At 35.2% G+C, this 16177-nt stretch overlaps 1 protein-coding gene across 3 annotated transcripts in view; it reads left to right on the top strand.

The window, feature by feature from the left end:
• The first annotated feature begins 2855 nt into the window (after positions 1–2855).
• Positions 2856–16177, top strand: part of LOC149063901 (adhesion molecule nephrin-like) — a 479700-nt gene continuing 466378 nt past the window's right edge. For 2 of the 3 annotated variants that reach the window (XM_089254947.1, XM_089254948.1), the window contains exon 1: positions 3301–3464. In XM_089254947.1, coding sequence (XP_089111073.1) covers positions 3389–3464 — 76 coding nt within the window. In that variant the 5' untranslated portion in view covers positions 3301–3388. Of the gene's footprint in view, positions 3465–16177 lie in introns of all 3 variants that reach the window. The other variant, XR_016195721.1, reaches the window with a different exon arrangement.

Raw genomic sequence — 16177 nt, 5'->3', positions numbered from 1 at the left:
TGAAGGACTCGCATCGCGAGTATACGGGTTCAAACCCTTAAGTTGGTTTCCTTCGGTTCCCAAGTTAGAGGCGTAAATGCGAGCCGATATTCCCGTTGAAAGTCTCGCCGCAGAGAGCAACAGTCCTACAACGTTACAATTATTCATTCGTTACACTTCACTCGCTATGAGTTGAGAGAAACTCTTAGTTTACAAAAATGATTGCAGATGGCAGCACTATACATCACATTAACATTAGAAACAAACAAGCATTATACAGAAACAAACTTTCACTCTAAACGTACACACACATTCCAACATGTACCAATTTCTTTAGAAGTTCCGCAGATGAATATGGACGAGGTGCATGTCTGGTTTAGTAGCAGTATGCATAATGAATATAGTGGGACTCCGAGATAATGATAGCAAATTTTACGATTGTACCCCAAAATAATGATGTATGTATGAATTATTCTTTATAGCATATAATACGATGTGGTTTATCTTGTTTACCAACGACGCGACGCTTTGATATTATTAGTACTTTATTATTTTACCAACGACGTTTGTGTGTGTGCGTGCGTGCGTGCTATTCTCAATCATCACTAAAAGTGATCAATTTAGGAAAACTTATCATATTTAGCAAAAGGCCCAGCGATTATGCATAATAACCGGATTTATCACATTTATTGTAATATGTATAAGCTGTCAAAAAAGTAGGAAATATGTTGTTGGGACACAATTTTGAAAACAACAATTTATACAGAGTGGGTCCATCCTTCTAGGGCAGGGGTCTCCACCATAGGACAAGGTTCTTTTTGTTGTGGCCCACCGATTATTTTTAGGATATGGTTGAAAACATTGAAAAACGACTAATTCTAGAATAAATGAATGAAATAATTCTAAATAAAATAAATATTTCTAAATTAAATGAAATTAATAATTTTCAAATAAAATAAATATAATTTTCTAGAATTAATGAAAAAAAGAAAATTCCAGAGAATTTACGATAATTCAGAATTAACGGAAAAAAATAAGTATCACAATTATATTTATGTGTCGATAATTATTAGAATAATTATCATCATATTAACCAAGCAAGAAATTCTCGCATTAGGTGATTTCTGACAGAAATTATTTCAGAATCAATAAATAATTGGGTAATGGATAATTGCATATTTATCAAAGAAATTATTTCAAGACTTATCGAAAAAGAAAATAATTTCAGAATTATCGAAAAAGAAAATAATTTCAGAATTACCGAAATAAATAATTAAATAATCATTTGAAGTGATTTCAGAATAAAGTAGAACTGAAAAATAATTGATTAAGTAATTAATCAAAAAAGTTTTCAGAATTGGTGGAATCAATTATTTTAGAACAAATTGGAATTAAAATAATTAATGAAAGAAACGTTTTTTGAATAAATGAAAGCCTTCAATTATTTTTGTCCCTGTTCAACTCGGGGATCCGTTGCCCCCTTCTTTCACACACACACACAAGTTGCCTCTAAATTACATTAGCTGGTAGCCCACGGGGTTCGTAGGATTTTTCAATTTGGCCCACAGTGAATGAAAGTTTGAAGACTCTTGTTGAGAAATATGTCCTCTCCACTACATGTCAAATACAATACTCCGCAAAAGACTGGTCATGTTCGGAGATGATGAGTTTATGAAGGAAACTCAAATCTTTCTCCACTGGGACTTAAACCACGGTCTCTAGTCCTCGCCTATTCATGCGCTAGTAATTCATTGTTGTCGCCGAGAATATACGGAGCCATTCAGCATATATATACACTCGAAAGGAGAAACACTCCGTCCACGTGTTCCCATAGTTTAGTGGGGTAGAGCACTCGTACGGCAATCGGGAGACCGGGGTTCGAGTCCCCGTGGACGCAGAGGGGAATATTCTTCATGAAGCCATCATTTTCGAATATAACCAGACTGCCGCGGAATCCTGTATGAAGACCCCCCCCCCCCCCGATCTAATGTGACCGGGCAAGCATCCTCGATGCCGTATTGTTAGCTGCTTTGCAAATTGAGTTTTACTGCTATGTAAACAACATTACAAGTGAACATATAGTGACCATATTGCCTGCTTGATATACAAGTTTTCTTACCGACGGGTGTGAAAATTTGAAGACCCCCCCTGCAATAAGAAGAACGTGCCTGTACGTGTTATGAACCTAACGTACAGTTTATTACTGTGTGATGTTTTTTATGCGCAGTCCTGCCACCTGCCACCAATTTTCCTAACTATGAATGAAATGCGATGATTGAATTATGGTATCGGTGTAAGCCTGTTGCTGTCTGTGGCGAGAAATTATTAACGGAAAGATCGACTGGCATTCGCGCCTCTCGAAGTTGGGAACCACAGAAAACACCAACTTAAATCAACCAACCCTGCGGCAGCAGTGGGGTTCGAACCCAGATCATCGCGACGCGAGTCCACTATGTCCACTCAATCATCACAGCGGCCGGCGGGAAACCGCTGGCCAACTCCATCTAATGTAGCTTTAAGTATTTATACCACTTTGAAAGAAAAACGGGAAGAGGAAAAAAGGAAAAGGAAATTCCTTCTCCTGATAATTTTGTATTGGAATGACGCAATAGTCACGAAGTCAAGAGAGAAAATGCAAAGAAATGACACCCGATAAACCGAGAGAGGACAGAGAAAGAGAGAGAGAGAGAGAATTCGAGACTTCTCCGGGACACTTTCCATTACTGCGTAAACCTTCCAGAATCCTGTTATATCTGCTGCTGACGTTTTCAGGAAATGTTTTCGGGGATTTTCTTTCCTTGGCGTCAACCCTTCGGGATATTTGGCGAGGGATGGCCCAACCGAGTCAGGAACCGATATCACCAAACATTTCTCCCATTCAGTGCTCGACTGAGTGTCAGCTAGATTGGATTGTGAGGATCGTATCTCGAGTGAAATGTGCTACGAATATAAAAATATGTGTTGTGAATGAAAACTTATAAAAAAATACATTTTTTTTTAATATTTTAGGATAGAACCGTACCTTATAAATACGTGGGAAATGTCTAAATAATTTTTTTTTTGTATCGATCCACAAAATCCGTCATTTGAATCAATATAAAATCTATTATACATCATTAAAGTAAAATATTAAATTCGTGTACAGATATACAAAAATAGAAATACTATAAATTGAGAACAAAAGTGTAGATGTGAGTTGTAGTTCTCAAAACGTCTCTTAGGATTTCGTCCTATATTCATGTACTCTCCGTGTGGAAGATGTACAGTATTGTGCCTGTGACGTTGTGAAGTGTATTTACAAACAACACGGCATCATTTTAATTTTTTTTTTAAATTTTCACATCTGGAAATGCGTGTGTTATTATGAATACAAAGTAACATCGAGAGTTCAGCCGTATCTGCTTGCGGAATGTGCGGCGGAATGATCCTGAAGTTGCTCGTTTACTTCACATGCGTGGACTTAATTTACAGTATTGGGAAAACGGGTAAGAACCTTAATTAAAATAGTATTTCGAAATACATAATGAATATTTCCATTATCAATTCACGAATCCACATATTGATTTCTCTTACCCACAGTAATCTTAGAAACGGAAAATAAGTTTTAAGTATCGTATTGTATCTATGAAAAATACCGTTTTATGATTAAATAGACCGAATGAAAATAATTTTTCACTGATGAGCGATTTATGATTCTATTCTGATATTTAAAGAAAATTTAGAACGCTCCATGTTATATAGGCACATGCGTTCCCAATGTTTGCAATATAATGCAACACAACGTTGGATCGCTTCCAATAAGCGTTAAACTTGCATGTCTGTCCATCATCGTCGGTATGTTTGTGCATACCGTATCCGCATATTGACATAACTCAGATTACGTACGTGTAATTCTCAGAACGTGATTCAATTGGCGAAAGAAATGTTGGTGTGAAATTCAATACACACTCAATTAGTTTATGAAATATTTATAAATTAGGGGAATAGTGAAATTAATTATTTTAAACTGGTTCAGAGATTTTAATATATAATTCACTGTGAATTCATAAGCTATATTTCAATTTTTTATCTATAACATTCACAGTGCATTTATTGAATTTAAATATTAATTTTTCAAGTAATATTTGCTATAATGGAATATCTGGTTTTTTTATTATAAAAATTATACGAACATTTATTTCTTGTGTGGATAAATGTTTTTTTCTTTAATGAAGCTTTCGACGTAATGTCGATGACGTTTCAAAAGAAATGAATTCGAAGATCGTTTTTAACACGATTTTGATCACTTTTGTAGAAGTATTAAATTTGAACTCAATACTTCTGATTTGAATACAATACGATTATTTTTAGTGAAGCTTTCAACATGATTTTGATGTTTTTTTTCTATAAGTACTTAATTAAAAAAAAGTGGTTCTTCAACATTGATTTTGACCACTTTTACTGGAGATAGTGTAGTCGAATATAATTTTAAGTGGAGCTTCCAACCTGATTTTTATCACTCTTTCAGAAGCTTTGAACTCAAAGATCGTTTTTTGAAATATACTATAGTTTCTTTACAATTATTTATTCTACTTAATATAAAAAATATATGTAATTAGATAATTAATTATTAAATATGCAAATAAGAAATTGAAAAATTATTTGTCTTTTATCTTTTTTTTTTTGGATATGTACTTAAAATATATATATATATATATATATAAACAAACAGGTATGTCGCATTTAATATTGAAATCGGCAGATTCAGAGAAATTTATTTGAGAGCATAAATAATCATTACTTTCGCCTGCTCACAAATATTACTCTCTTCTTGGCAGTTTACATACACGCCGTATAATATACATTTTGAGTGAAAAAAGCAAACTAAAGAATCCCAATACTCAATTCAATGTAGCAACTCGGTTGTGCAATATCAATTGCGAAATATTCGGGAAAAGTTGAAATTTGATACGGAATAAGAAAAAGAAAGCAATTTGAATGATTTCTTGGAAAAAGAACATCTCAGTATCAAAACGTTTTTCATTGATTGAATTTATAAATTATATTCAGAAATTTCAATTCCCGAAAATGATTATTATATTATATGGTTAATAAAATTTCTCGTTGTTTCTGTGCCTGAAATATATCTTTCCCTGATTGAATCAACTTTTTCTGCGAATAACATCTTGATTGCTTAGGTGATCAGATATTTTTACACAATACTACAAATAATTCTTTTTCAATACTACAAATAATTCTTTTTCAATACTACAAATAATTTTATTTGACTATTGCTAATTCTCGATGTGTTACTAAATCATGTAATTCTAATACTAATTAATGAAAGTGAATATCCCTCGGATGCTAGAATAAAGATGTTTTTGTTTTCTTATACGTACAAGCGTATAAAACGAATCGATGAATAGCTCTGAAAATTAGAGATCATTGATATTCTTATTGAGGATTTTTCCGTTCGATATGTTTGAATAAAACTAAAATTATTTTTAAAATATCAATTTCCGTTTCTTGTGACCTCCACATCAAGTTCTATGATGGCATCGCTATAAATCAATCACATATATTTTATGTATATTATTATTTTTATGATGAACATGAATTGTGTCAATAATTGTAATAATCACGGTAATAATAACTCTGATTGGATTAATTCATGATCGATCATGATTCTTATGATTCACCGTACTATTAAGAAAACCATAAAGATGATCAGCACTTTTTACGCATTTGTTTTGAAGATGTCATTGCTAAAATAAATTGGATTTACTGCTAAGAATTCATCAAGTATAAAATTACTGTGGGGCGTTCCTACAACGATAATCAATATAATGGTAAATTCTTCTGAAACAAAATTTTTAAATCTAAACTAAAATTTTTTTTTTCGAATCTTGTTGGGAATCACTTATAGTCTAATGTTAAATTCCTGTCGATACAACGATAGCCTTTACTACGATAAACATCTGAATAACGATATTTTTTTTGGGGGGGAGGAATTTCAAAAACTACACCCATATACTTCATATTTCCCTCGAAATAACCCGTGATATATATTGATATATTATTAGCCCCAGAATTTGTGCTTTCAAGGGTATAATATTGGTGATATAATAACATTGGTATTTTGCGCTATCTACTCTCCAAACGTAACAATTACTTGCGGTGAGGTGATACACTTCTTTGTATTACACATGAGGGCGGCAAACAACAGAGTGTAAAACGTAACAACTAACTGAATTTTACACATCAACGAATAAATTAGAATATTTTACGGGATAATATGTTATACTTATAAATATACATTTTACGGTAAGCAATGCCAATTCAGAAGAGATACCAACAACAGCGTACATTTTCTGGCATCCGTTGATTAAAAAAAAATGCTACATCTAGATATAGCGATAATATCTCTACAACGATATTTTTTCTTGATTCCCAGAGTATCGTTATCTCAGGTTCCACTGTACGTACAAACCAAGAATTATAGTAATATTTTTGGCATTGGTCTTCTTTTGGATGCAATAAAATGAATGAATAACCGTGATTATTAATCATCTCTCATCTGAACGACTTTAAATTAGCCCCAGTTATGTTCTTATTTTAATTATTTCAATAAGATAGCAAGGAATGTTGGTTTTTGATATTTTTTTTCTTGCACACAATTACTCTTAATTTGTTTTCATTTCCGTTGATTTCTGAAAACACAAAATTGAACTCAATAATTATCTTCAGATTTTCCTGCATCTTTTCAAATGAGGACATGCATAGGAAGAAAAATTCAGACGCCTAGTATGTTGGGGGTTCGCCTCTGTATTGACAGAGTGGTCATAGCGACGAATTAGTATCGCAAGAACCCGGTACGAACCTGTTGTAGAAAGAATGAGGCAGCACTTCCTTCACAATGCAAACATAACTAAATATTTATTATATAGCTAACGCAACAGAATATACAAGAACGTATTACATTGATATGAGCGGACCACGTGACTGTCTGGATTGAGCAGCAAACGGAAGTTCCGCTCTTCCATCGCGCAGGCGCGCTCTTTTCCCTATTACGCGGGCAGCGACATCCAGTGGTGGTCGGCTGCAGTTGGTTTTCTGTGGTTCTCAACTTTCATCCACGAATGCGAGCCGATCTCTCCGTTAAAAAGTCTCGCCGTGGAGATCAACAGGCCTACAACGATGCAATTATTCAATCCTTGCAATCACTCACAGTTCGAAAAAATGATGGCAGGTGGCAGCACTGTAACAAATATCACACAGAAACAAAATACGTTAGATCCACAACATGAACACGCATGTACCAATTCGTTGAAAGTTCCACAGAGGAATATGGAAGAGGTGGTTTAGTGGTTGTAGCATTTTGGGGTTTTAATTTTGCTCTCTCAGGATTAAATGATCGTCCCGTTTTCCTGAGATGACAGTGACCATTCAGAAAAAAAAATGCATCAAATATCTCGTTCTATCTTTCAAATCAAGCAAAACTCCGGTCTATTGTCATCGGCAAATTTACTACCGAGTGAGTTGTGCCGGAAGTGTAAGTGTGTGTCCGTAACAATCTGAGTGCGGCTCTACTGTTTTGCCTGATTTTTCATCGCTGTCATCTACATTTCAGGAATGAAGAATAATGATTGAATATTTGTACCATAGTATACCTGTTGACCTCTGTAGCGAGGCTGTTTAAAGGGGGAGATTGGCTCGCATTCGCGCCTCGAAGTTGGAACCACAGAAAACCAACTTCAGCTTACCACCACTGCAGTGACTGAATCCGTGTCCTCCCTAGTGCTAGTCCGTCACTATGACCGCACTGTCATTCCACAACCACACGTAATCTGATTATTCTACCGGTCTACCGCAAACCAAGCTTTCAAGTTGCTAAAATCCTCCGCAGATTCTAATTTTCAGTTGTCTTCTCACCCGTTCACAAAATTCGTTTCACCCGACTCAAAGACCTGCTGAAGGCCTCAATAATTGATATTTGCAGTATTTCGAGCGAATATGGTCTGTCATACACCGGCCAAACCAAACGTTTTTTTGAAGTTTCGAATTGCCGAACTCAAACGCTACGTTAAAAATCAAGAGCTAAAACGTTATTCTATTGCACAGTATTGTTGGACCAGTAGCCATCACTTTAACATTAACTCCACCAAAATCATTCAGAAATGCCCTTCACCCGTCGACCTAAACGTTTTGAAGCGCTCCATATTCACATCAACTCTTCTTCTTTGGTAAACGATTTTTCCAGCAACCCAATTTTCTCCGAGATATGGTCTCAATACCTTAACTTAACCCTTCTAGCCACTCTATCATCGATACACACCGTCTCACAAGCGTAATCTTTTCATCATCATCACCATCTTTCTCTCTCACACCACGTGCTCTTATTTTTAGCGAGTGACCTGCGCTATAACAGGTTTTCTTTTCACTTTTAATTAATTTTCCAGTGACGAAGGGCCTACAGTAGTTCCGAAACAGCTGTATGGTGTTCATTTCCGCATATTTTTAGCTAACAACGTGGATTTTTGCGTGCTAAAAAAGGTGATTTCTCCCAACATCGTAGGAGAACCCGTGACTCCAAGATTAAGTCTCGTGTTCTACAGACTGAGCTAGGCAGGCACTAAAAACGCATCCACAATTTTCAACTAAATTTTCACCAGAATTGTTTATTATTAACAAAAATATAGCGCCAGTTCAGCGATTTAGTTAAGATGGATGCATCTTGGCTGGCGTTTCAATTTGTCGCACAGGTGTATTATAACACTACTGCCCAGAAATGATTCTCGTAGCCTTTTTTTTTGGCATTATTTCCTCGCAGGTGACGCTTTGAGGGTTCTCATTGTGTTGATATGAAAATTTTTATTCCTGAAAAACCACCTGTTAAATTATAAATTTCACTGTCGTTGTCACGACTCTACGTTATAGCGACCATTCTATTATAACGACCGGTATAATACGTCCAAGTTTTTTTTATTTAACGACTATCCAAATCGTTTTTGTTTCACCGGTATGGTCGTTATAACGTGCTTAGACTGCATTTAAAAATTCTCAAAAAATAGAAGGCACGGGGAAACGTACAAAATTTGGCTTTTCGTTAAAACTTTTTTGAGTTTTATTTAATTATTTATTTTTTTTTGATGAAAATTACGTGCGGCTTCTTCATTTTCGGTGGCCGGAATATATAGTAATTATTTTATATTGAAGAAAAAAAAATAGGTTCATTTGCATATTTCTAGTGATTTATTTGGTCTAGTGGCCATCTATCGACAAAACGTTGAACTAAACATTTTGGTGTTTCAAAAAAAAATTATATTTCGTCAGAAAACCTTTTTAACAAAACCCGCATTCAAACGTACCAATTCCTCACATTTTTATCAATTTTCAAACTATTTACCAATTTATGAAGCACTGCACGTTCTATAAAAGTATAGCATTTCGATAGCGAATTAGTGAAGTACCATCAAATAGAGAAATCATCATAAAAAACATTATTTCAACCAAACATTATTCAACATGTTCACAAATTATATAGAAAAAATAAAAAATACGGTTTATTTTCCAATTCCAAGAAACAAAACTAATTATAAATTCAAGAACAAAAAAAGAGATGCTCCCATTGAGAATATTACTTAAAATTTCAGAGACTATGCAAAACACTAATGTAATTCATTATAATTACTGGTATTTCCGTAAGAAATATTTCTTGAAACTGAGGCAGAATAATAAACATCTCATATCAGAGAAATTTATATTAATATTAATGCACACTTAAATACGTATTTTCTCCAGAATTACAAAACTAAAAACTCATCCGGTACATGTAACAAAAACACTTACGCTATTGAATAAATGATACACGCAAGGAATAACAAACAAGATTATTTCTCTATATCGCTCTATTTTTTTTTTATATACATATTTTTCCTCACGAAAAATGAGCATATGAATAGAAATATTGGCTTTTCCTATGCTTTCCGATGCCGTAAGTGTACGCAATTCCGTGAATATTTAAAGAGAGAGAGAGAGGGAGAGAAAGCTAGAGTTCGCAGTTATATACAGAGAGAGACGCAAAAGTTAGAAAATAAATATCTCTCTGCCCGAACCAGTCTTTCGTTCGCAAATCCATTATCGAACATAAAACTAGATGAAAAAACAAAATTCCAAAATCGTTTTCATTCGGGTGCATTTCTGGTTCGGAAAGTTACATCAATTAATTGATTTTTTTCGCGGGGATACCATTAAGGAATTCGTGAAAAAATAAAATAAATCGATAGGAACTTTCGAAAGAGAAATCGAAAACGGGATCATGTAGAAAGGGAAAAAAATGTTGTAATTTCGATTATATATATAACTTTCTCTACGGATCCATAACGCTGTGTACTCATATCATCACTGTATATGTGTTGGAATTTCTTGAATACTAATTTCCAATTCATTTGAATGAGTAATCGAATATGTGCATGAAATGTTTGCTCTAATGACGTTACATCCCAGCTTTTTCGCTCACTCAATGGATATTTTTCGGCTATAACTGAGAATTGTGTTTGTAGATATTTCACGGACTCATTGCTTGAGATCTACTTAACCCCCTCTCCGAAATTTGCAAAATCGTTTTTCCTATAATGATAAGGCTTAATTTCTTTACGAGCTGTTCAGTTCAGGGACGCCATTATCTCTATATAATGTTAATTAATAAGAATTAAACGTGAACGAGATTAAATTCCGATGAAATTAATTACTGTCCGAGAGAAATTCTAATGACCCCCATCCCGGTAATCTAATTTCCTTATAATCGAAATTTAGCACTTTATTATTCGTTTTCATTAATGCTGTTATGACTAAATGTGATTATCAAAATGTTGTTTGAAACACATCAAAAAAAATTTTGAATGTCTCATTTTTATGGAAAAAGCTTTGAAAAACTAGTTTGCAACATATATATAAAAATCAAAGTCAAGTGCAGTAGTTAATTACAAAATAATTTTTGTTAATTCAGTAAAATTAATAATTGCTTTATTGAAAAACCAATTTAATTATTGTTTATCACTCCAGCTTGATTTATTCTAATTCAATATTCGTATATTCGACTTGATAGAGTTATGATCAACTATTTAATTTGGTTGTATATTTCTCGTATTTGAAAATTGATTGATTTCTATGACATGTTAGTGAAGTTACAATATTGAATAATAGTGAATTAGTAAGACAAAAAAAAATCAAACTTTCGATAGAGAAATCGAAAACGCGCGCGAATTATAGAGAAAGGGAATGTTGTACATATATAATTTCGGTGTATTTAACTGTCTCTATTAATCCAGAATACTGCATTCTCTCTCCTATCATCGCAATACGTTTTTGATTATTAATTTCAAATTCGTTTGACTGAATAATCGCAATATATGCATGACGTGTTTACTGTAATGACAGTATAACCTAGTTTTTTCTTCCTCTCATTCAATGATTATTTTCCGTTCATAACCGAAAATTGCATTTCCAGATGTTTCACGCATGTTGCTTCGGATCTACTTAACACCCTCTGAGAAATTTGCGAAAACATTTTTCCTATAATGATAAGACTTAATTTCTTTATGAGTCGTTCAAAGGCACCATTATCTCTGCATAATGTTAATTAATAAGAATTAAACGTGAGCGAGTTTAAATTCCGATGAAATTAATTACTGTCCGAAAGAAATTCTATTGACCCGACGCCGGTAATGTAATTTCCTTGCTTTCATTTCCTTATAAAATTTAGTGCTTTTCATTATTAGTTTTCATTAATGCTGTTATAACTGGATGTGATTATCGGAATGCTGATCTGAAAAATAAAAGAAATCAACTAATTTTTGAATATCTCAGTTTTTATGGGAAAACCTTTGCATAAACGAGTTTGTGCTGTTATAAAGATCAAAGTCAAGAGTGCAGTAGTTTTTTAATTATTTGTAAAGTAATTATTGGACTTCAGCAGTATCCATAAATGATTCATTGAAATGCTAAATTAATTATTATTTATAAAACTTTCAGCTTAATTTATTCTAATTCAATATGCGTATAAAGTGGAGCCTTCCCTAACGGACGATGCCCGTTAACGGACACCTCCCATTATCAGCCCTGTCTAACCCCCGGTCCCGTGGAATAGGGCTTTAATGCACTCTACTCCCTGTTAGCGGGCACTCTCGATAGTGGACAGTAAAATCAGAAAAAATATATATTTTTTTCAAAACAATAATTAATTAATTAATTAATTATTAGTAGTCCATTAATTATTATTAATAATTATTAGTAGTCCATTAATTATTATTAATAATTATTATTAGTCCATTAATCCAGAATTTATCATATTCAACGGTGATTGCGTATAATTCAAGCTTGTATTGATAAATATGGTAATTCGGCAATCAATTACTTGATGAACGGAAGATAATTATGGTCCAGGATGTCGATTCTAAATGGTAATGTTGAGATTGTTTGCACGTATTGATGCATGTGAAGAAAGCCAATATTACAAAATTGATAAGGTTGTTATGAACGTTTTTACCTTATCACTTATTTTAATTTAATTCAATTTTTATTGCAAAATATGTGCAGAGCATGTATCGGTGAAAATAATTAATTGGTCTGATGAAGAGAAGAAAGATTATAAACTTCTTTTTCATATTTATCAAACTTTCCATTTTTATTTAGGAATTATGCGTAATCGCAGGTGAAAGTGATAAATGTAGTGAAATTTGAAATCAAGCTTTTCTTATACAACGCCACAACAGGCAAATTGCCCAACGAGGTGGCTGACTTAAGAACATCATGGATCCCCGAGCCATTTTTGGAGGCCCTACCTACGTGCACGCCACCTACACAATCCCCCCTCCCCCGCGGAGCCCCCAACATGCGGGAATGTGCGTGTACGTGTAGTGAAACCTGAGGTGAAGTTTTTTTGTTTCTCTGTAATGCTTATTATGTGTAGTGCTGCCATCTGCCACCAGTTTTTCTAACTATGAGTGAAGTGTTATGATTGAAGGATTTATCGTTGTAGGACTGTTGCTCTCTGTGGCGAGACTTTTAACGGGGAGATCGGCTCGCATTTGCGCCTTGAAGTTGGGAACCACAGAAAACCAACTTCAGCCGACCACCACTGTGGGGTTCGAACCCGGATCCTCGCATCGCGAGTCCGTCACTATAACCAGTCGACCACCACAGCGGCCACAGCCGCCACAGCTTATAATATATATATATATATATATATATATATATATATTAAGCATAACTGGATTATGCATAACCGATGTTCACTTTTACACACGCACGCACGCACACACACAACGTATATATTTATCGAGAAGTTCTTCTATATTAGAATTGATACGCGCTAAATTATCATCAACTGTTCAAGTTGGTTGTAGTTTTATATTCGAAAAGTTTATTTCTATGTTATGCAATTAGGTTACAATATTGAATAATGTAGAAAATGTTGGACTGTGCGCAGAGATTTCTGAAGTGACACATAGGTCTACACTCCATGCATTTTATAATAAATCATTTACTCTGAGTAGTTTACTCATAAACTACGCCGTACTCATATACAAATACAAATACAAATACAAATACAACGCCACAACAGGCAAAATGCCCAACGAGGTGGCTGATAAAAAGATGCCCATAAAAATATGGTTGTCATATGTTTCAAAAATACAGCAACCCAATTAAAAATGCAATTAACACAAATTACAAACAATATATACACATGATAAAATATTATACAATGCCCATAAAGAATACTTATGGTTGTCTTATTCTAAGAATGGATAGCTTCTCGATTTACCCCAACATGTTTATCGTATTTCTTTTTAAACGTGTCAATTGTGTTACAATTTACTACCTCCGGGGGTAAGCTATTCCATTTATTAACAACCCTATTGGAGAAAAATTCCCTGCGACACCATAACCTTGCATTGTCCCTCACCAATCGATACTGGTGTCCCCTTGTAAAAGCAGTCGATTGGCGGTGTACTAAAAGTTCATGGTCCATCCTATCCATCCCATTGAAAATTTTGAACACTTCGATCATATCTCCTCGACACCTGCGTTCATCCAATGTAAACATATTCAAAAAATGAAGTCTTTCTTCATAACTCAAGCCCTGTGTGCCAATAAGGACACGCGTAGCTCTTCTCTGCACCCCTTCAACCAAGTCTATGTCCCTCTGTAGGTATGGTCTCCAAAACCTTACAGCATACTCCAGTCCAGGACGAACTAAGCCTCGAAAAAGCGGAAGAATGACTTTAGGAGAACGCGAAGAGACCTTTTTGAAAATGAGACCAAGCATTCTATTCGATTTTTTGACAACCGCTGAACAATGTTCAGAAAACTTAAGTCGCTCGTCAATGAGAATTCCCAAATCGGTGACTCTAGTTGCATCCGGGATAGTGACACCATTCAACTCATAAGAGAACCGTGGGTTGTTCGAACCAAAATGAGCGACCATGCACTTATCTACGCTAAACGTCATGCTCCATTCATTTGCCCATGCTGCAATCTTGTTTAAGTTGGTCTGGAGCAACTCCCTATCGCTTTCATTCCCGATTACCCTCATTAGCTTCACATCATCTGCGAATTTGCTAGTAATTCCATCGATACCCTGATCGAGTTTATCGATAAAAAGTGAAAAAAGTATGGGGCCAAGGACACTTCCCTGAGGAACTCCACTTGTGACGTCTGTCCAACCAGAGAATTCCCCGTTCACCATAACTCGTTGCGACCTATCTCTTAACCACGATTCTATCCAATTCAGCAAGTTGCCCCCTATTCCAATCTCGTGTAAACGCTTCAAGAGTTTGCCATGTTGGACCCGATCGAATGCCTTCTGGAAATCAAGGTAAACAACGTCGACATTTTTGCTCTTACCCAAAGCCTTAGTCACGTAATCATAGAAGCAAAGGAGGTTAGTTACACATGACTTCCCCTTCCTGAACCCATGCTGATTATCCGACAATACATTATTCTCTTCTATCCACTTCACAAACTGCCTTTTGATGATAATTTCCAAAATTTTCGAGAGGGAGCTCGTCAAACTCACTGGACGATAATTAGACACCATTTCTCTACTACCCTTCTTAAATATCGGAACAACGTTAGCCAGTTTCCAATCTCTCGGGACGATACCCTCAGCAACACTACTCCTGTATATCTGTGCGACTGGCCCCAACAATTCATTAGCACCTTCCCTGAGAACCCTGGGATAGATATCATCTGGTCCTGGTGCTTTGCCTGCACATACATTTCTTAGAAGATTTAGGACCTCCACGTCTTCCACTTGAATATCGTTGAGCGTTTTATTACCCCATGCAACACCCGTATATCGAATATCATTATCTCCATTAAAAACCGACGCGAAAAAGTCATTGAAAGCACTACACATGCCTACATTGCTCTCTACTTTTGAGCCTCCAATCGAGAGGGGGCCAACTGTCCCCTTACATCCATTATTGACGTATCGAAAAAATGATTTTGGGTCAGAGCCAATGTTATCTGCCAACCTAGATTCAACTTGCTTTTTACTATCCCTTATCGCTTTCTTCAACAGTCTTCTTTTATCAGTAAACAATGATAGGTCACCTCGTCCACTTTTATACTCTCTGAATGCTCTTTTCTTTTCAAGATAAAGGTTCCGCACGCTATCCGTGAACCATAGAGGGTGTGATGTACAAACACGCTTTTTTCGAACAAAGGGTATGACGTCGTGCAAAACAGAGGACAGCTTCGTACTAAATTCTTCCCATTGACTTACCACCCCTACTGATTCCAACCGGTCTTTGAAAACTTCCGCTAACCTTCTTCGCAAAACATCAAAGTTAGTTCTCCGAAAACAAGGAACCAGTCTTTTGTTATCAACCTTACCCGAGGAAAAGTTACAGAGAAATCTGACGATACGATGATCACTGGAAGAAAACTCTTCCCCCACCGAAACATGTTCAACTAGATCCTCAGAACTAGTAAGAACTAAATCCAAAATAGCAGTACCCCTAGTGGCTTCTGATACATGCTGATACAAAAAATGTTCGAGCACCAACTTAAGAAAGTCTCTTTCATACTGATTTCCAGATGAAAGGTTCTCCCAATCAATACCCGGGTAATTGAAATCCCCTAGTATGAGAACCCTCTTTCGCTTACACATGTAGGAAATTTCATCATGCATTTTGGCGATATAGTTTTGATC

This window comes from Pholcus phalangioides, unplaced genomic scaffold (assembly GCF_987345545.1).
Source record: "Pholcus phalangioides strain wild (caught in Gottingen) unplaced genomic scaffold, Ppha-v1.0 ptg000042l_1, whole genome shotgun sequence".
Taxonomy (NCBI): Eukaryota; Metazoa; Arthropoda; class Arachnida; order Araneae; family Pholcidae; genus Pholcus; species Pholcus phalangioides.
Note: the sequence above shows the minus strand (reverse complement) of the source record. Positions and strands in the feature narration are given on the sequence as shown.